Here is a 23,071-nt window from a genome sequence, read left to right as displayed (position 1 = left end):
TATTTTCTGTATTGATTTTTTACAGGTGTTTTGCCTAAATATTGAATTTTGCACTTCATTGTGTTGTTTAAAAGCAGAAATTTACCAGTACATTTCCCTTTTTTTCAGTGCACAACTTTTTTTGTAGTAAGCTTACAGTATTTTTTTAAAATAAATGAATAAACCTTTACAAAAATGGCTCACAAATTTATTTTATTTACACTCATTTAAAAAAAATAAAAATAGTTTACATAGTTGCATAATTGTATAGCGCCAGCAAACTGAATATTCAATATATTACTTCTGAGTATGTGAGTTCTTACCATGCTCTGTGGACATGGTCGTTTCTCAGGATTTTCACAGATACCCGTGTCTCTCCGAGGAACACGTCCTGTGCCAAGTTACCATTATTCCACAGCTCCACCCTGCATGGGAGAGTACAAGAGAGTACGCATTAGCTAAATGTTCCTTTATAAACACACATACACAAACAGAGCTCTGTAATCAATGTATTCAACACACGTTTGAACTTCTCCCATTTTCAGTCAAACTGAATCTGAAATTCAGCACGCAGAGCACAGATGCAGTTCTCTCCGATACCGAATTAAGCTTTTTCTCACATCAAACATGCACACAAATAAATTGCATTTGAGTGGAAAATAAAAACCAACAACACACCAAAACCATGCATAAACACACACGCACACACACATTAGTGTCATGATCTAATGTGCCATCTGGTGGTTTCACCTACTCTTACCTGTCAGCTTCTGCAGAGGGCTATATGGGACAATTCAGAGTGGCACATTACGTGTCAAATCAGTTCAAAGCCACATTCATCAAAACATACAGTCGCCAAATCAAATAAGCATTCATCCTTGATTACCATATTCATCCACAAACAGTCGGTTTTTGCAGTTATATGCCGTTTAAAAAAGACTTTAAACAAAAACAAAAGTCTGCATCCAGCCAAAACAAAGCAAAGCAAAACAAAACAAAACAAAGCAAAACAAAACAAAACAAAACAAAGCAAAACAAAGCAAAGCAAAGCAAAAAACAAAACAAAACAAAACAGATCCAGCCAGGAGAGGCAACGATAAAACAATGACAACATAAAACTATGAAAAACAATGACAACAAATAACAAAAGAGAAGAGAAGACTCACTTGATCTCTAGTTTCTCTATGTCCTCCTCCTCCACGTGAAAATGTGACCTCCCTTTGCAACTGCTTGACCTTGTGACCTGCCGAAACATTGTCAATTGTGAACGGATGACTAACGCTACAGATGCATACGACAAGATACTTTAATCAGTTGTTTAGGGCAAGACTGTAACCATGCCTCATTCCATTTTTGATAAAGCAAGGAAATAAGACAGTCAGTCAGTCGTTTAACAGTAAAACAGTTGTCAAATATTAAACGTTTCACTGCTTTAATCTCACCACCCTCTCTTTTAATGTTAAAACTGACACTTCATGCTGGAATTCGTGCTCTGTTTCTGTGAAGAGTAAACCTGCCTACTTTGATTCGATTGGCAATCTCAATCATTTTGATATTGACGAGCATTGTTAGACCGCTCAGGCAGAGCAGCCTAAAAATTTAACTTTTAAACATTTAAACATCCCATTTCTAATTATTGTGAAGGGGGACTTGTCCCCCACACAGCCCTGATTTGAGGGGTTAAGAAAAATTATTTAGTCTATCAAAATCAACATTCATTATTCAATAAATGGATGAGGCTGTACCTCAAAATGAAATGTCTCATCAAACTGAGGGTCACTGGTTTTCTTCTTCACTTTAGTTTTTTTCTGGTCAGACCTGAGATAGAGAGAGAGACAGAGAGAGAAACAGAAAGACAGAGAGCAGGATGTTATTATTGAAACAGAGCGGATGTTATGTACTCATTTCTGCCTAGATCAGAAACAGAGGCCGAAACTATCTTATAACTGATTTAGAAACAATCACAATAGAACATTTTGACTGTTCAAGTATTGACTTCATTAGAAATCATCATGTTTTATGCACTCCTCTGTTCCTTTACAGTAAACCTTGTGATTGTTGGGCACCTTCAGTATGTTTATAAACCCACCTGGCGGGCCCTACGAGTGTTACTGTGGCGTATGGATCGCAGTTCTGCCCACTTATCAACGGCAAACCTTGACACGCAATTATCCTGCAACAGACACTGTCTTAATGAGCTTGTTATGAAAAGATCAAAACAGAAGAATGTTCGGTCCATACTGTGATTAAACATGAAAACACATTCTTAATCCATTTTACTGTGACATAAATCCAAGTGAAACAGGATATTTAGTCTAAATAATGCCTAAATATCTATTTGGCATTTCCCTTAAAATACAAAGCACCAATATCACTGAATCATTCACAAAAAGAACATGAGCATGTATTAATATAGCTTTGGGTATTAATATAACTATGAGGTAGTTTCTGTCAGTAAATAGTAACGACATATTGTTAGAAAATATTTATATTTTCAACAAATGCTGCTCTTTTTAACTTTGTATTCATCAAAGAATCAAAGACAAAAGTATCACGTTCCAAAAAACAATATGAAGCAGCACAACAGTTTCAACGCTCATAATAAATCAGCATATAAGAATAATTTCTCATGTGACACTGAAGACTGGAGTAATGATGCTGAAAATTCAGCGCTTCTTCACAGAAATAAATTCTATTTTTAAAGTATATTAAAATAGGAAACCAATATTAGAAATTGCAATAAGATTTCACAATATTATTGGTTTTTTTTGTATTTTTGATTGAATAAAATCAGCCTTGATGAGCAGAAGAGACGCCCTTAAAAAACATAAAAAATCTTACTGATCCCAAACTTTTGAGCGGCATACATATATTGCTACAAAGAACTGTTTTCAGTCGTTTTCAACACTGATGAAAACGTTTATTTTCCACATGAATAAATTACTTCTAAATTATATTACAATGCAAAAGTTATTTTAAAATGTAAACGTCACAAACTGCAATGCAATGTCACAGAAAAAGAAATGTTGCAAGCAATAAACACAGGTACATGAATCATGATCAACAAATGAAATATGTAGAGGCCCAATAGGGCAAGTGACTGTCAGTGAACTGGCACTGAAATCTCACACTGCCCCTCTTCCTTATTGTTGAGCACTGTTGTTGACTTTTTCAGAGGTACCACAGCGTCATGTTAAATTGTGAATGAATGAAAGAATAAGATGATGAAAGACGAACAAGCATAAATGAAAGTGTCAGATAAGAATGCTGAAAACAGAAGCACTACTATCCAAGACAGGAAGTAATTCACACTTGTAGTTGTCATGGTGACAGCCATGAAGCGGCAAAGGAAGGTGAGAAAGAACGACAGAGAGCGAGAGAGAAAGAGAAAAAAGCAGTGTGACGGCAAAACAAAACCACAGGAGCAGCGCAGTACTAACTTCCTGCCGTCACGGCATCACTTCCTCTTTCGTCAACCTGCTCTGTGGGAGAGTGTGAATGAAGAGCGATGGCCAACATTAAACACGCACACACGTCAGCAACTCAGTGTTGAGTCAAAGCATTTTTCACACCGTTAAAGAAAATACATACATCCCGTAGAGGTGTGAAGATGAATTTCACAGGTACTCTCCTCCATCCAGACGACACACACCTCTGAAGTTATCAACACGGCGTCCACATGTTGCAGAAAGCATGCAGTATGTAGTATTATGAGAAGCACCATCAAACCACAGCAGTAAACCAAATATGGACCATTTCCAAACATGCCTTATTTATGCAGGACTTTTTAATACACAGAAAAACAAGCAACCATATAGCCCAGCATCCCTGTTATCTCAGTGGCAGGTGTCCAGATCAGAGATTCCTAAACTTTTGACTTGCAGAAAATAAAGTTTTTTTTTATCATTTTAAAATTATTTATTTACAGCATATGGCTGTACAGTTGGGTTAAAAAAGAAATTGTGATTAATATGTCATGAACTGCGGTATGATAATGATACATATCATCTTATAAGAAAATGTCTCATGCTGCTGCAAAAAGAACAAAGAGACCAAATTGTGATGAAAAGCCCTTATTCATTGGTGATGATGATAATAAGAAGAATAATAATAAATACATATTATTTATAACTCTAATTCTATAAAAATTAAGACAAAAATCTGTTATTGTAAGATTATAATTGTGATTTAAAGATTTTTTTTAATAATTTTAATTTAGAATAAAATAGTATATATTATATATTTTAGATAGATAGATAGATAGATAGATAGATAGATAGATAGATAGATAGATAGATAGATAGATAGATAGATATAATTATTCTAAATTAAATAAAATTCTACATAATACTGTTATAATTATATATTATTTTTTATCATATTTTATTTTTCACTAAACATAACAATACAAATAATGTCTTAAAAAGCTCAAGAGTTTAATGTTTGATAGAATTTATTTAAACAGAAAACTGCAGGGTGACCTTAAGGTCTATAAACAGGTTTATAATCCCTTTTCGTTACAAATCAGATAAAATGCTAAAAACTTCTGTTCACAGAAATGTTCAAAAATGATGCCAGTGTGAAAATAAATGTACAGCATGCAGAGATGGAACCCCCATTTGTCCTCAGACATCTACCAGCAAAGAATAAAGGGGCCCTTCTGACTAGCCAAACCTTGGCGTCTTAATTCGATATCCTGTTTCACTTTTAAGAATGTAACAGTACAAATGTACAATGGGTTATGAATGCCGATTCATGTTGAGCTCAAATACACTAAACACATGCACTGACAGACAAGCATCACTTACTGAACCACAAGCTGTTGGCAGGTGGTACCATTCTCTGTGATCAGTTCATTCAGCCTCATCTCTAAATGAACCTTCCCCTGTAAAAGTAAAAAGACTTATTATTGGATAACACAAGCCAGCAGATAACAGAACCCCAGTGTGCTTTATATTTCAGTCATGTTGTCTTTAGATGGGACACTGCTTTATTGTCTGTGTGCACTGACCCATTTATCAGCATTCACAAATTACATACAAAAGAAAAAAACTATATACATACACATACACACACACACATATATATATATTATATTTGTATAAATAAATAATGCTTTGATATCTTATTGAATGCAATGACATTCAGACTTTTTAAATGTTTATTAAGTACTTTTAGGGCCACTGTATATGATACTCAGATGATAGGATCTGTCCCACAAACCATCATTCAGACATCTGCTTAAAACAAAAAAGTCATCTGAAATACAGAAGGTGTTTTGAGGGCCGTGGCACTGAAGATCAACTACTGACATGTTTATGATATAATATGATATATGTTGAAATAACCTATCCAGCCAGTCAAATTTGTTGAGGCTGATAATGTTGGAATGAGAAAGAGTGCAAACTGAGGAGAGGTGAGGAGGAAAGGACAGGGAGGGAGAAAGATAGAGAAGAAAAACGAAATAAAAACACCCACATACTCCTACGCAATATTTTGTGCAAGTTCCTTTGAGAAATGACACCGAAAACGCACCAATAATTCAATGTTAACAGATGTCCAAAGCCGATACTAAAGAATTACTTTTTAAAAATAAAGTTACAAGTTTTTTTTAATACTTTCAAATCTGTTCATAGAATCTAATCATTTAACCCTGCAGAAGACAAAAGTAGATCTATTTGCAAGATACATCACATCTACAATGGATTAATAATAGAGCAATTCATTTCATACGCATGCGGAAACAAAAAAAACTTGTTTTGTGTAAATAAGTTGTTTAACTTTTTAGAGTGCGTGAGGGCTTAAAAAAGCGATAGAGGAACGTCTTGTGATTTCAGCCAGTTCTGGGTGGCTCTGAACATTATCTGACGGAACTGCCACCCACCCTTTTCTCGTCCTCAGGTTTAAAGACACACACCACGGTGTTTAACCACTGTCGTAAAGCAACGCTGGAACACCAAAACTCTAGGGATATATGAAATCTACATATATATATGTATAAATATCAAACATAAATATCATGATATATATATATTCTTTTTAGTCAAAAACATTGCTGACAAGCAGATTAAAAATGATAAACTGTAAGAACTGCAATATGCGGTAAAACAGTAAAAAGTTGAAAATAATATTTTTTTCTAAATGAATACTGATACAAATAATCCCTTTTATTTATATGCACCAGTACAATATTGATATTTTCACAAAAATATTTTAATATATCAAAGGTTACACATAGACTTCCCAAGAAGAATTCTGTGTGATTGCAAACAAATCACTGAATCAGAGTCTGAATATGCAAAAAAAAAAAACAGTTTGAACTGATTTAGGGAAAATTATAAATTTTTTGCTACTCAAAAAGTCTGTAAAGTCGCACAACGAAGGAAGGATTGTGAAACTAGTCTGCAAACATGGCTGCTCTGAGGAAAGCTATGCAAAGAAGCTGAAATGTGACCAACAATTTTATAATGAAATAGTCTAGTTTATTAAAGGCTATTTAATTTTTAATCATGTGAGTGCCTCCATAAATCAGACTTCTGATGGACACATCCTATCATCATATACAGTGGCCCTAAAAATATTTATACACTTAAACACAGTTTACAAAGAAAACAAATGAAACAGCAACAAAAATTAGCACAATATTCAAAATATTGCCAATACGCATATAAATTGTAGAGACACTTATGGAGATGCTTGGTTTACTTTCCTCGGTTGAAAAAGTGGCAAATCGCTATTCCATTACGTTTCCATTGTGTCTGTGTGTGTGTTTTAACATATACATTGCAAAAGTATTTTTTTTTTACAAATACATTGCAAGTATTCTAAATATCTTTAAATTCCACTTAAAACTGATGTTATCAACACTTACGTGGAAACTCTGCTTGCTAGTTTTACTTTCTTAAATTATACATGTAAAAATACATTGCAAAAATATTTTGCAAGTATTCAAAAAGTATTCCAGTTAAAAGCGATGTTATCAATACACATACAAAATGTAGAAACTCTTATGCAGAAACTTGCTTGCTTGGTTTACTTTCCTCATTATTTTCCAAAAGTGGCAAACCGCTATTTGACATTGTCTTTCCGTTGTGTATGTTTTCTTTTTTCGAAACAGACTTTTTACAAAAGCAAATTCCTTTACATAAACACTTTTTGTTTATGATACAGTCCACACCCCCTGCCCCTGGTTCCGCTGAACAGTGAATCACACTTGTGTACAAAACAGATCCGTGCATACACCATACACAAAAACAGGATGTGGAGTTGGGCCTGCATCTGCTTTCAAGTCATTGGACCACATATAAGAGCTGACTAATCATACATTGATCTCATTGGGTATGGCGAGGCAATGAGTAATCATAAACTCACCCGATTGGCCCAAACCACGGCTGGAGACTAACCACAGAAGGGAAGTAAAGTCGTGTATTCATGTATTGCTCTGTTGGATGTGTGTTTGTGTGTTAAATGATAACTTCTATGCCATCTAACCGTTCACTCACCTGAACTTCTGAGTGTGGATCCACAGGCTGTAACTGAAACCAGTTCTCTTTCCCGCAGTACTTATATAGATCTTCCTTCCTGATGGCTACTTTCCCTACAAACACACATGCAAGCCTTAGTTGACATGTACACTGTGTATTAGTCTTGTAAATGAGTCAAAACAAGGGCGAAAGATACTGACCTACAGGTAGATCCCTTATTTGGAACATGCTCTTAGCGTACACGTAGAAGGAAAGGCATTGGAATGGTCGTGGAATTTCGAAGTAGAAGTCCTCGCCATAGAACGGACTAAAGCACATGAAAAGGGAATGTTAATCACAAGCACAGTGACTCCACTAACAAAGTGCCTGCAAAAAATAAATATAATCAATATCACATATTACAGTTCAAAATGTACAGCATGGCGTGAGCATCACCATGGGTTTGACTCCCAGGAAAAGCAAGGACTGATAAAAAGTGTACCTTGAATTCAGGTCGCTTTGAATAAAAGCATCTGCTATATGTATAAATGCAAATGTATGTTATTTATGTTTTGCAGTACAGTAATAAGAATTATATTTTTTTGCATTATCATGTTCTAACCAAGTGCGATGCAAAAAATAAAATAAAAAATGTCTCAACAAATTTTCAAATGGGGCATGATGCAATACATCAGAAGAGTTTTCTGTCATACAGCATTTATTTCTATGGTTTTCTCTATAGAACTTGTGTGACTTGCCACATAATACATAAAAAAATAGGCCACAATATACTGTATTAATATGAAGGAATTTTCCATAATTTTCCAGGTTTTTACCTAGTTTTGCACTTCATTACATTGTGTTTTACCGCATTTACTTGCATTGTCCTAGCATTGTCCTAACAAATACCAAAACACGCTGCAAATACTCACAACACCCAAATACAGAAACGTGCTGCAAATACTCACAACACCCAAATACAGAAACGCGCTGCAAATACTCACAACACCCAAATACAGAAACGTGCTGCAAATACTCACAACACCCAAATACAGAAACGTGCTGCAAATACTCACAACACCCAAATACAAAAACACACTGCAAATACTCATGACACCCAAATACAGAAACGCGCTGCAAATACTCACAACACCCAAATACAAGAACACACTGCAAATACTCATGACACCCAAATACAGAAACGTGCTGCAAATACTCACAACACCCAAATACAGAAACGTGCTGCAAATACTCACAACACCCAAATACAAAAACACACTGCAAATACTCATGACACCCAAATACAAAAACACACTGCAAATACTCATGACACCCAAATACAAAAACACACAGCAAATACTCACAACACCCAAATACAGAAACGTGCTGCAAATACTCACAACACCCAAATACAGAAACGTGCTGCAAATACTCACAACACCCAAATACAGAAACGCGCTGCAAATACTCATGACACCCAAATACAGAAACGCGCTGCAAACACTCATGACACCCAAATACAGACAAACGCTACAAATACTCATGACACCCAAATACAGACAAACGCTGAAAATACGCACAGACCACATCAGAAATGTTTAAGGGAACCACAAAGTGATGAACATGGTTGGGACATGTTTGCTCTGAAAGGTGAGGTTTTTGTTTATTTTCACATCCTGATCATATGAATGCTTAGCTTTTTTATGATATTCTAAATAAGATAACGAAATACACAATTATTTCAACTATGAAAGGTTATGTATTCTGGCTAACTTACTTTTACAACTTCCCTTACAAAAATTAACCTTGGCTTTACTATTAAAATAAATAAATAAATAAATAAATAAATACATAATGTACAAAATAAATATAAATAAAAAATTGTTAAACCATGGTAACCATAAATGAACCATGGCTTTGCTACACTAATCATAGTTTAACCATGGTATTTGCACAACTGTGGTTATACAAATGGTAATCAATATGCAAAAAATAAATAAATAAATAAAATCTCTTTAAAAAATGTGTAAGTCTAGTTAATGAGAATTTGATGCACTATACTATTTATGTACTATACTATACTATTTAATGGCCACGATATGAAACAGTTTCAGATTCAAAAGATTCAAATGATCTAAATATAAAATACAATTATTTAAATAGATATAATTACATTCAAAATTTCTGTTGTGGTTTTGAAATGTTAGTGGATCATGTTCATAACTAAATCTGATGGACTACACTTGGTTACTCTGTTTAGCCTAAGTGTCTGAACACTTTTTGGGGTCTAAGCAAGAAATTAAAAAAATCGTACAACATAACAAAAGTGTCCAAAAAAAAAAACAACAACGACAGATTAAAAAGGTTCAACGTGCAAAAAAATCATCTAGCTGTGTGCAACAGTCAAATACCTCAGCTGAGACTTGAGCGGAGAATGCTCATCCACCCACACACACACTCCAGCTCTCTTTTACACACACACACAAATTACACACTCATAGCCCCCGCACTGAAGAGCGCATGCGCTCCCACAGACATTCACACACAAACAGATTCTGACCTCCTGAAAACTGCTACAGGTAAAACCACTCGACTCCAAATACTGAAAACGTGGCGACACGGCACACATGAATGGCCTCAGATTCAAAAGTGTTTAATAATAAGCCAGATGAGCGAAAGAAAGATTAGGAGAGGTGAAGAAAGACTTGAGGAAAAAACTTCACGCTTTGAGAGAGGCTGATTGCAAATGAGTGTGTGAGCAAAAGACAAGGAGCGATAGATAGCAAGTGTGAGAGAGAAAAGTGAGGGAACGCGTAGGTGGACACCCTTCCTTAGACACAGCCAACAGAGCCCTTTGAACAGAGGGGAAAAAACAGTTGTGAAATACCACGAGAGGAAAAGCCTTCAGAAAAAGAGTGAGATAAAGAAAATGTGCTTCTTTCAATGACTAGACGCTTTTGCAACTGAAAGTGTACACAACGTAATATCGTCAAACACAATGTTGTACGTCCGATATCAAGATGAACTATCAGACAAAGTATATCTGGTGCACAATGAGAAGTCAACTTTGAGTATAATGAATATCGAAGCTCTCCACGCCATTTATACAACGACAAATCTGGCATAGAATTGCATTGAAAAATGTCTTAGAGAATTGGGATTGGACTCTTTTGAACACCTTAGCAACAACCCAAAACACCCTGACAACATGCTAAAACACAGGACAGCTTAAAGTGATAGTGACAATTCCGTCATCATTCGCTCACCCTCATGTTGTTGACTTTCTTTCTTCCGTGGAACACAAAATAAGATATTTTGAAGAACGTTTGAACTGTTTATGTCCTTACAATGAAAGCCAGTGGGGTCCAACATAAATTCAGACCCCGTTTTAATGTTTGGGGGGAAAAAATAAACTCAAACACTTTTCAAAATATTTTCTATAAATACCTTCTATAAATATCTTCTATAAATATAATAAAGCAATATTAAGCAGAGCAAATGATGACAGAATTTTCAACAGGACAAATTATCTCTATACCATCTCCAAAAAAAAAAGAATTCACTAAAAAAATTTTGTGTTAACTACATTAATTGAAGTCAAATTATTAACATTACCAAACACCAACAAAACTATATTTAAGGGTTAGTTCAGGCACAAATTAGGGTAACATCTGACAAATTAGGGTGCTTCTGACATTTTCTTCAGGATATGTTTAAATCCATTTGTATATTGTAATATATATTTCAGCAACTACCATGAAAGATGAAATAAAACGACATAAAAGGGCAGTGTTTCCGATCTTGTTCGAATCACGTGTACATGGCAGAAAAATAGTAGGCCTGCATTTTTGTGAAGCAGCATGAAAACCACATATATGAGAAGTGCTGTAAGATAAATATCATCAACATCAGCATGTAGTTTGCATGTGATGTTTGAGTGCTCATGTGTACCAGAGTGTGTGTTTACTGTCTCACCTTACACTCTTCTCATAGACTTTTGTGCGATATACTTCCTCTTGGTCCAAACTGATTGTACAGAAGGTGCAAAGGTCACGGAGGCGGTTGGGCCCTGAGATCGGACCCAGATTCTTTGCTTCGCCTGCCGAGAGAAGTTACACAATATTATTCACATTACTTTTACTTTCCCAAAAGTTGAAATCCCAATTTGTGAAAAACCTCTCTAAGGACATTCTGTATAAGACCCTTCTTTTCACAGAAAAAAGAAAATAACCAAAATATATATATATTTTTTTGGTATCTGAACACTGCATTCGAATTAGAGGTTTGTCAGTTGTGGGGTCGGCAATGTACGGCCACTAACACACACGATTTGCGCGCACACACTTGCAGGAGCGCTGTGGTGGTGCAGAGGCTTGAGGCGGATGTGGCCGCTGTACATGGAGCTCATCTAAGATGTGGTTACAGACGAGAAGCATTAACTTCCTCCCAGCATGCACTGGGGCTTCCAGGAGAGCGCTGATTCAAAAGATCAAATTCAAAAGCACACATACACAACCACACGTATTAATGTGTCAGAGAGCAAATGTAGCCATAACTAATCCAGACCACATCAAACCAGAACGACACAGCTAGAGATATTTTCTGAACGCAAGAACAATTAATAAAAACGAACATGCACTTTATAACTTTCTATGACATTTATAATATCAGATACTATGGATTCTTTATTGTGGTTCACAGCTTTCAGTTTTATGCCTCTTCTAAAATCACCACAATTTTGTTTTAGTTTTATTTTTTTGGATAAAGCCATTCATAAAATATAGTTGAGGAAGGTCTGTACTTGCTGTTGGCTTGGGATTTAGCTGTTGATCATGTCTATAGACAAACCACAGGTTTGTAAGAAGGAATAACAGGTTAATCACACCAAACTATGGCCATATGTCACAACAAAATAAAGAACAAAATCAAAATTATGGCCCGGTTTCACAGACAGGGCTTAAACTAAACCAGGATTAGGCCATAGTTCAATTAGGACATTTAAGTAACTTTTATCAATGTACATTACTGGTGTGCATCTTGAGGCAAAACAAAGGCACTGTTATATTTTAAGATCAGTCTGAGCAAGTTTGTTTCAGTTGAAACAGCTCAGGCTTAGATTTTAGTCTAGGACTAGGCTTAAGCCTCGTCTGTGAAACCGGGGGTGAATTTCGCATAAAGATAAATGAAGCCTATTTTATGAAAATCACAATTTGTTTATTTTAAATTATTGTAACATTACAAATAAACATTCACTCAAAACAATACTCTTATTACGATAATTATCAAAATATTTTTATAATATAAATTTACTGTTTTCTATTTGACTATTTTTTTTTAAATGTAATTTATTCCTTTGATGGCAGTCTTCAGTGTCATATCCTTCAGAAATTATTCTTATATTTGGTGCTTAGAAAATATTTCTTATTATTAAAACAGTTTTTGCTGCTTAATATTTTCTGGAAATCGTGACACGCTGATGACACTACCAAACTTCTGACCAGTAGTGTAGTTTAACATATAGTTTTAATATATTTACTTATTTTATATACAGTGGGGGGAAAAATAATTTGATCCCCTGGTGATTTTGTACGTTTGCCCACTGACAAAGAAATTATCAGTCTATAATTTTAATGGTAGGTTTATTTGAACAGTGAGAGACAGAATAACCAAAAAATAATAATAATTGCATTTCAAAAAAGTTATAATTTGTTTTGCATTTTAATGAGTGAAATAAGTATTTGACCCCTTCACAAAACATGATTTAGTACTTGGTGGCAAAACCCTTGGCAATCACAGAGGTTAGACATTTCTTGTAGTTGGCCACCAGGTTTGCACACATCTCAGGAGGGATTTTGTCCCACTCCTCTTTGCAGATCCTCTCCAAGTCATTAAGGTTTCAAGGCTGATGTTTGGCAGCTCGAACCTTAAGCTCCCTCCACAGATTTTCTATGGGATTAAGGTCTGGAGACTGACTAGGCCACTCCAGGACCTTAATGTGTGCTTCTTCTTGAGCCACTCATTTGTTGCCTTGGCCGTGTGTTTTGGTTCATTGTCATGCTGGAATACCCATCCACAACTCATTTTCAATGCCCTGGTTGGCTTCAATGCGCTGGCTCTGATGGTACATAGCCCCGTTCATCGTCCCTTTGATGTGGTGCAGTTGTCCTGTTCCAAAGCATCATTACACCCCCAAAGCATAATGTTTCCACCTCCATGTTTGAAGGTGGGGATGGTGTTCTTGGGGTCATAGGCAGCATTCCTCCTCCTCCAAACACGGCGAGTTGAGCTGGCCTCTGTCTCATCTAACCACAACACTTTCACCCAGTCCTCCTCTGAATCATTGGCAAACTTCAGACGGGCATGTACATGTGCTTTCTTGAGCAGGGGGACCTTGCGGGTACTGCAGGATTTTAGTCCTTCACGTCGTAGTGTGTTACCAATTGTTTTCTTGGTGACTTTGGTCCCAGCTGCCTTGAGATCATTGGCAAGATCCTCCCGTGTAGTTCTGGGCTGATTCCTCACCGTTCTCATGATCATTGAAACTCCACGAGGTGAGATCTTGCATGGAGCCCCAGACTGAGGGAGATTGGCAGTTATTTTGTGTTTCTTCCATTTGCGAATAATCGCACCAACTGTTGTCACCTTCTCACCAAGCTGCTTGGCGATGGTCTCGTAGCCCCATTCAAGCCTTGTGTAGGTCTACAATCTTGTCCCTGACATCCTTGGACAGCTCTTTGGTCTTGGCCATGGTGTAGAGTTTGGAATCTGATTGACTGATTGCTTCTGTGGACAAGTGTCTTTTATCCAGGGAACAAGCAGAGATTAGCAGCACTCCCTTTAAGAGACTGCTCCTAATCTCAGCTCCTTACCTGTAAGGATACTCTTGGGAGCCAGAAATCTTGCTGATTGAAAGGGGATCAAATACTTATTTGACTCATTAAAATGCAAATCAATTTCTAACTTTTTTGAAATGCGTTTTTCTGGATTGTTGTTGTTGTTGTTATTCTGTCTTTCACTGTTAATTAATGAAAAATCATACTGTTTTGACACGATTTTAAAGCAAAAATATTTTTTTTTTCCTGGTTGGGCAAAATACTTCAAATAATGTCACTATGCAATGCATATCAAAAGTCTTAAAAATAACCCCCATTTTCTGCATGCAAAATATAATTTATTTTTATCTTTTGGGCTGATATATGACTCCATAATGCATTGATGCTCATATAAAATTCACCGTACAGAAGATGCTTATTTCTCATTAGGGAACAGAGACTGAATGCACAAAGTCTGCAACTTACACCTTTAGCAATTACACAGTCTCTGTTTCCGGTACACACCTCTTCCCCTGAACCATTCAGAAAACAACAGCAAATGAAACCCTGAGCACCTCATAATGATGCTCACAGTCGACACAGATAAAGACTCAGAGGAAACTAAATTCCCAAGAGCACACAGCCGCAGGGAGCCATGATAGCAGCCAATGCCCTACAGTTAACCCTCTCTTCTCACACACATACACACAGGTGTAATGAAGAGAAGCGAACATGTGTAGCACTGTATGCTTAGCAACGGAAGTGAATACAAACCACAACTGTGAGGTCTGAACAAACAAGCTACACAAGGCTTCTCACACACGCAGATACAAAACTCTGGAGTTCCCTACATGCAAACACACACACACACATGTATGCATGCACTCATAATTAGATACATTCATAGACATAAACAAACATGCATGAAAACTGTGTAAAAAAAATGCAACCATACCGGATACATTTCTGTGAAATCATCTGGGCCGATGAAAAGATATGATTCAAATCACACCAGCTACATAATGAAATATCTTATCGTTTCCACAGAATTTGATCATTTACTGTCCAGTTCCATCATTAAAATTCAACACACTCTTAGGCTTGAAATATTTTGCCTAATCTTGATTTTTTTTCAGCTATCATTCTGTTTTATTGTAATTTAATTGACCAGAATTACAAAATCGCCCCTAAAATCATTGCATAAAATGGGGGTGGGGGTGGGGGGGGGTCTACAGATTGCTTTTGGGTCTAAAGAAGAGAAAGAGCATCTCGATCCCCACGAGGGTTCATTTTATGCAGAACTACTCTGATGGCAGCTGTCTGAAATAGTTTAAATCAACATCCATTTGTATTTTTAGGACACAATATGACCTACACAACAGTTAGTTAATATCAAATTCACCCATGAAATGTGTTGCATCACATCACTGTGCTTGAAAAGCAGAGACTGTTTAGTGTTATCTGTGTAAGCACAATGCACTGCTAAAGGAGTGTGAGGTGACAGCGTCAATCTGCTTCAGCTCTTTAAAGAACTATTAATGTCTAATCCCAATGCCACTGACTGTGAAAACTAAAGTGACTCTTGAGCTCTGTGCTAAGCCCTCCTGCCCTGAATCGCTCAGAAGCAGCACCAGAGACCTGTGTGACGCCATCCCTAACTGCTTTTAGAAGATCTTAACTTAGGCCCTCCGGACAGACCGGAAGGGGAAACACTGAGTTGGCTAGTTTTTGACCCCATCTTTGACCCTAATTTAGCCAGGCTCATAATAATTTAACTTAGCGAAGTCCTTGTAAAAAAGACAAAAAAAAAAAAAAACCGTAGTTCCTCAGAAAAATAATGAATCAGCAGAAAAGCTAACTTTAGAACTAATATAGGCTACACTGTATTTGTAACTAGCCTACTGTTTAACAGCATACTGATCATCTGTTTAACAGCATGTGTTATTCAAACATACATATTAGCATGGATTCATCTCAGAAATAAATACAGTTTGTACACAGCTCTCTTGAATACTTGTTTCTGACTGATGAATTCTGACATTCAGCGGTCAAATATTTTCATACACTGACTGATATCCTAATTGATCTTTTTCCCAAGCAACCAATTCCCAATAGACACAAAACTGATAGCTGTGCTAGTTTCATGTGTCACGTGACTCTGTGGTCTCTTTGTTCTCAGAATAAAATGCTTACAAAATAAAGTTTCAAATGAATAAAACATAAATAAATGTATAGTGTCTATTTATACATGTTTGCATACAAAATTTGTAGATTTACCACATGTTCAGAATCATACCGGTATGATTTTATGGATAGTTTTTTAATGTGTTGCTCAAAACTATTTGTAACAAAATAGTTATTGCGAAAGAAGTATGAAGACACAAGCGAAAGATGAGGTTTGAGAGTGAATGAAGTAAGCGGTCAGAAGGTTATGAGTCAATGAGTGTGAGCCACAAGTTTTAAACACCAACCTCAGCTTGTTTGCTACCTTTAAAGGCCCAATGAAATCACTTGACAAAGGACTTTTGGGCAAGAAATATCAAAGTGCTTGTTTTCTTTTTTTAAAATAACTAGACTTCACATCACAGTTCACAAAATCAAAGTAGATTTCATTGGACAAAATATTTAGACACGCCCATGAGTGCATGATGAGTCATCAATATTTTTTTTTCTAGAGAAAGATAACTTTTAGCCGTATGCAAGCATTTATATGACCTCCAAACTGACAAACATGAACTAAAAGCCACAAAACACCGAAACTGATTTAATGCCCACTACAGGAAAACAAATGGTTGTATAGTGGTTTAAATATAATCAACTATCACGCTTGTCTAGTACTGAAATAAGGACATCAGAATTGGTTGACACCGGAACAATGTGGCCATTATAAAGTCGTAAGAGTGTGTTGTAAGATGGTCCTCATAGAGCCAGCCCTTAGTTTAGTTCCTCTTTGTCGGCTGTTATTAGTATACTACTGAATGCTTCACAGTTCTCCAACACATCACAACACGCAAACATTTCCTCCTGCTGCTTGTATATGTGCACGCACACCTGCTGATAGCCGGTGCTGGTGACCACATGTAAATGTGGGCGTTTGCGTGCAAAAAGAGGGGAAAAGAAAAGAAAAAGATAACATCAGAGTGACCAATGCTAAGGAATTTTGAGAGATTTTTTTAACATATTGCTAAGGTGTTCAGAATAGTTATTTTATAGAGAATTTTAGCATGTTGACAAGGCGTTACGAGTTGTTTTTTTTGCATATTTCTGTGGTGTTCTGAGAGAATTTTAGCATGTTGATAAGGTCTTCACATTTGATAAATGGTTTTCACATGCTTAGCATCTGTATTGTCATGAAATTCCCTTTCAAAGTTGATACTAAAGAAAAATAACCTGAATTAGGGAATTGTAATATTATTAATGTAGACATGTATTTAATGTATTAAAGGAGTAATGGAATATATTTTTTTTTTTTAAGCTATAGTGTTTGTGCATTTAGGCCTATACTAAATTTAGACTGTTTTTCATACAAATACCTTTACCATAGTATTTAGGTGCTATGTGAATCAAACTCAACAAGCAATAATTTTATTTCACCATATAAAAATGAAGTTGTTACCATTTCTACATATGGTTACTGATTTTGATAATGAACATAAATTTACATCTGCATCCTAACTCAAGCTACAACTGTCAACTCAAGCTACTGTCAAATGTGCTTTTCTAAGAGACAAAAACGTAATATTATTAATATTTCAGCCTGCACTGCAAACTGTGTGGAATATACAGTCAGGCAACACAAACCTGTTTCATGATTTGAAAGAATATCACTCATTAGAACAGCCAGAAACGAAGCAACGTTTAAAATATTTATTTTAAAATAAAACAAAAAACTTCATTCAAAAACATGAAGCGTTTATCATGTTATGACCATAAAGAGTAGTTTAAGCCCATAACTAATGGTCTGGCCTCTACAACTTTCACTCAGGAGACAAAATCTGCCTTTAAACTTTATTGTGATAATTATCGATATTGACTGATTTTAAACATTTTATCATGATCAAGTTTTTTCCTTACATTGTAAATCAAGTATGACTGCTTCAGGGAAGCCATTTAAATCATTATATGATCAATGCTTTATAAGTACTAATAAACAGTTAATATGCTAGTAATAATATGCATGCTAAAAAGCAACTAGTTAACATAGTAATAGTGTTCCTGCGGGCATACTGTGGGCCCAAATCTGAATTAATACCAGATTTTTTTTAAGCTAAGGGATTTCAGTGATTTAAGCAGATGAATATTATTGCTTAAATCAATAACATCATAAATGATGCATGCACAGAATGGTTTAATTGTGTTTGTTGAGGCTGTAACCCAATTTGTGGTTATGCATGGTGTTGACATACGTCCCGATTAGGACACTTACATGGACAAAGACATCACTGCAGTGTGACGCACTGCACACAGTGGCCTACGTACTCATAACAGTCATTCTGAAACCTTGGTGTGCTTTTGTGAATGAAAAAGCCTTTGAGCTGTATTCATTCACCTCACGGACCAATGGGCAGTAGCCATTATTAGACATAACAGTTGTTGTCAACCAACTACAAAACACTAGTAAACAAATGAATGCCTTTATCCTTTCATAAAAATGGCTGACGACGAGAGCCAACCACACTATGTATTTAGACAAGCGTGTTAATACAGTGCACAATTATAACATTTAGCAACTGATCAATTGTTCAGTGTCACGTCAGTCACGCTGTCCCCTTTGAGAGTTTCGGACAATTTGATTTGATAGCACATGATTGATGTCATGGGACATTTACAGTGTGTCACTGCCCTGAACCTGATCGTTCTGAGTAGGAAGTGCTTTGATCGAATATTTTAGTTAAGTGCAATTCTAAAAATAAACTGTTCTTCAGGTCAGGAAGGCTCAGGGATTTTTAACAACCAGACATTTATTATAAATGGTGTTTTGTTTGTTTACTAAAAAACTTACCAAATTACAGGAAAGTCAGGTCAAATACTGTAAAAGTAAACAGTACCTGGTTTCTTCCCTAAGCATTTACAAAGAAAAGAGGAATTATTTAACAGGACTTTCCCAATTCTTCCTGAAGGCATGTGTAACTTTTTTAATGCACTAAACATGACAACAACTGTTTTATATTCTGTTAGTATAACTAATTATTCAATACTCTTAGAAACAAAGGCACATAAGCTGTCACTTGGGCAATAACTTTTCAAAAGGTAGGTGTACCTTTTGAAACAAATTTTCTTTGTACCTAAAGAAAGAGTCCATATTGGGAACTTAAATGTACACATTAGTAACTAAAGCATACATATTAGTACCTAAAAGGTACAAAAGTGTAGGGACCATTCCTTTTGTACCTTTTTTTTCTGAGAGTGTAATTCTGTCAGATCATACAAAGCAAAATTTTATGATTTTATAAATATACTGTCACTCCAAACTACATCCAATTCACACAACAGCAAGTCATTCACTCATATTGTTTATTAGTATTATCGCTTTACTATACACGTTATTGGAATTGACCTGAGGTTGGGACTTTCGAGTCATCCAAATGTCCTAAAAGTCCCAATTACGCACAGTGACTTCCAAAAAAAACTCTGAATGCCCCCACATCCCCAGTGCAGACAGCTGTTTTAGTACAGTAGCAAAGGCAGGTTACTGAGCTGTTACTGTAATCAGAAAAGCCTACCCTCATCCTGGTGGAAAGATAAAAACGATGACTTTCACACAATCATACGCATGCATGCACACACAGTTGTAAAAAAATCAGCATAAAGAGCTATACATAAGACTTAATACGGAGATAGATCACGATAGAGATCTTATGACATGTTTCCAGGTATGAAAGAGATACTATATCTGTTTTTTTTCAGGTTTGCTGAAACTACACCAGATTTTGTACTTGTACCACTGGACATCTTTTCCATTACATAATTTTTTTCTTTCTATACTCCCGTAAAATGAAGAGCTACTCCACTTCACATGAATTATGTAATATCATGTGGCTATGAGGCTTCCAATGAGCTTTCCAGAGACTGATGATTTACCACGAATTCACTTGCAACACAGAAGGTTTCGGTTCAATTTTTTTGTATTTTGGCGGGTGAGGGGTCGGAGACGGTAAAAACATAAGCACTAATCATTTTGACAGTGTTAAGAAAATATCTCTAAATAAATTGAGTATCAATTTAAATCGGCTCAACCTATTCAAAACATCGGACAAGTCAAAATTATATTTCAGACGCACGGTGATCTTTCATTTGCCCCAGATAGTGTCAACATCAGCTGTCATGTCATATCCTTTACAAAAATGTGACATGTATCAAAAGTACCATTTTATACTAATTGTATCCAACGGTAATATCATAGAACATGCAATTGTCTTTAGTTAAAAATGTAATTTAAATGTTGCTACATGAAGGTTACTTGACAAAACATTTTTACTATGTAGTGTGAAATATGAAGAATGGCGATGATACACATGTACATTGGAATTTAAATGATCCTTTTAAAGAATAACATGTTATTACTGTGGTATCATGCCAAAAATAATATGGTAATACCACGGTATCATGTCCAATGATCATTGCAGTTCTATGGTACTTTGTTTGTCCGTGCTACAAGTAGACAAAAACTCAACCTGGCTATAGTGGGTTATACAAATCAATCCTAATAAGGGTCAGATCGGGTAGGAATAACTCAATATTTGATTTTTACAGTGTAAATATATCAAATACCCTAACAGAAACTATACCATAGTTAACTCAGCTAGTTACTACGACTGTAAGTCATAATACATTTAATGTGGGATTCTGCAAAGAGGGTAAAAAGAGTTAAGAAGCTCTCTGTCATTTAAAAATAAATAAATAAAAATATTTTTTGAATGACAGTATTAGCTGCTAATACTAAGTGACCAAAGTGTTATTGTATAAACTGTAATATATATGATTTTTAATCTACTGTACGTAATTTGTCATTTGAAATCTATACTTCGACGTTACAGCTATTGCGTTATAGTTTATATAATACACCATATTATACACAGTTTTTAATAAAATGATAAATGTGATAATGTCTGTGGAAATTGTCGTTTATTTAAAGCGATGCAGCAACTTCCGTCCAGCTCAGAATTTGTCAGATTTCGGCGAGGACCCCACCGTTTATTTCACACCCTCTGTCCGGGTAAGAATGAATCAACCATCCGCCAACTCCAGCGACATGACGACGGGTTTGGTTAAAACGGGTAACTAAAGAACAATATTTCACTCTTGTACTAACATAAAAGTGAATAAATACGACGGTTGTGAGGGGGAACCAGGGTATTGAGCACGTTAGCATCACTGCTAACTCGCAGATAATGGGGAAAAGCCTGAGCTATATCTGTCACTGGTGATATAAAGACGATTTAAACGTAAAATATCCAAAATTAAGTGAACTACTTATCCAAACTGTTCGCAAAATGTGGCAGGTTTCTCACAGCCCCAGTGTTGCTCCTACCGCGCCCCTCGCCGATGCTTTTCTTTCTCTCCCAAAACCATCTAAACACACTCTTCCACACACACACATGTACCTCGCTATCCAAGCAGCGTGTCTCACTTACATATTTTTCCTCGGAGGCTCTGCAAAATCCGGATTTTCGTGTCGTCTTCTTCCGCCATGGTCCAAGTTTCGTCTCTGTACAGTACATTCAACACTTATCACATCCGTTTATGAATGCAGGCGCACGGACGGACGGCCCTCCGAAGCGTCACCGGCTCAGCGCGATTGGTCGCAACGGCAGACCGGGATTTGTGTGAATCAACTCACACAGGCAGCATCATGTAGTCAAAACACACGGAAGCCCTAGTGGAGGACCAGCTACAGAGCAGAGGAACGGGGCCCCTCGAAAGAAGACTTGTGTTTTAAAACCTAGTGAGCCAAGAGCATTTTAGTCTTGTCAAGGTTTTGAAACGGTGTTTGTGGATACCAGTTAGCCTGTTAGCTAGTGGTTTGATAATTTCAATTATTTAAAATTTGTCCTTAAAGGCATTTTAAGATTCAATGCTGCCTATCACCTGAAAACAAACAAATAAAATAAAAAAACACGTTAAATATTGAAAAAATACATTAATAGTAAAACTTTGCCAAGTGTATCACGGTATGCACCATCCACGGTCTGTGTGATGTTAGATATTTTTAAAACATTTTGTTTATTTAATATTAATTAATATTATTGGATAATGTGATGATAATAATCATGTTATAATACTATATTGCCAATAATCAGACTGTATAGCCACCCTTTTTAAACTGTGAAAATGCATTTCCAGAACAATTAGCCTGACTTATCTGAAATAAACTTTTTAAAACATATTTTCATTATTTAATAGCAATAATAAGGGCATTTTTTAACAAATATATTGTGATATGTTAGTCTAGTATTAAATTACAATATTGTAAACACTACTGCAGCTGGACATTTGATATCTTCCTCTCTTCTGACTGCCATAATTCATCTGTTTGTTTTGCTATTTTGGAAAGTTTGTTGAAAATTGGAGCGTCATAATTTTGCTAATGAGGATACCACATTCCAAACCGGAAATGTGAAAATGCCATTGGTATTAATCAAATTACAAATTTGATGTTGTTCTGATTTCTTAGCCCATGCTATCAGCGTCTCTGAAGATTGGTCCAGTGGCTGGTGGTTCAGCAATGTCTCTTAAGTCTTGTTTTTGCTCAGAAAAACCTTTCTGTTTAGCAGGAATCTTATCCCTTGTATATTACCTGTGCAGAGTTTGTAAGGG

General features: G+C 35.9%; 1 protein-coding gene across 1 annotated transcript in view; it reads right to left on the bottom strand.

Moving 5' to 3' along the window:
• Nucleotides 1–22,100, bottom strand: part of LOC306843067 (ras GTPase-activating protein 2-like) — a 41,439-nt gene extending 19,339 nt beyond the window's left edge. The window contains exons 1-9 of the mRNA XM_079374315.1: nucleotides 21,889–22,100; nucleotides 11,418–11,541; nucleotides 7,664–7,770; nucleotides 7,482–7,576; nucleotides 4,788–4,864; nucleotides 2,069–2,152; nucleotides 1,725–1,797; nucleotides 1,146–1,222; nucleotides 303–404 (exon numbers count right to left, since the gene is read on the bottom strand). Of these exons, the coding sequence (XP_079230441.1) occupies nucleotides 303–404; nucleotides 1,146–1,222; nucleotides 1,725–1,797; nucleotides 2,069–2,152; nucleotides 4,788–4,864; nucleotides 7,482–7,576; nucleotides 7,664–7,770; nucleotides 11,418–11,541; nucleotides 21,889–21,946 (797 nt within the window). The 5' untranslated portion in view covers nucleotides 21,947–22,100. The remainder of the gene's footprint in view (nucleotides 1–302; nucleotides 405–1,145; nucleotides 1,223–1,724; nucleotides 1,798–2,068; nucleotides 2,153–4,787; nucleotides 4,865–7,481; nucleotides 7,577–7,663; nucleotides 7,771–11,417; nucleotides 11,542–21,888) is intronic.
• Nucleotides 22,101–23,071: the final 971 nt, after the last annotated feature.

Source organism: Barbus barbus, assembly GCF_936440315.1.
Source record: "Barbus barbus genome assembly, chromosome: 23".
Taxonomy (NCBI): Eukaryota; Metazoa; Chordata; class Actinopteri; order Cypriniformes; family Cyprinidae; genus Barbus; species Barbus barbus.
The sequence above is the reverse complement of the archived record's forward strand: the minus strand, read 5'-3'. Positions and strand labels throughout refer to the sequence as shown.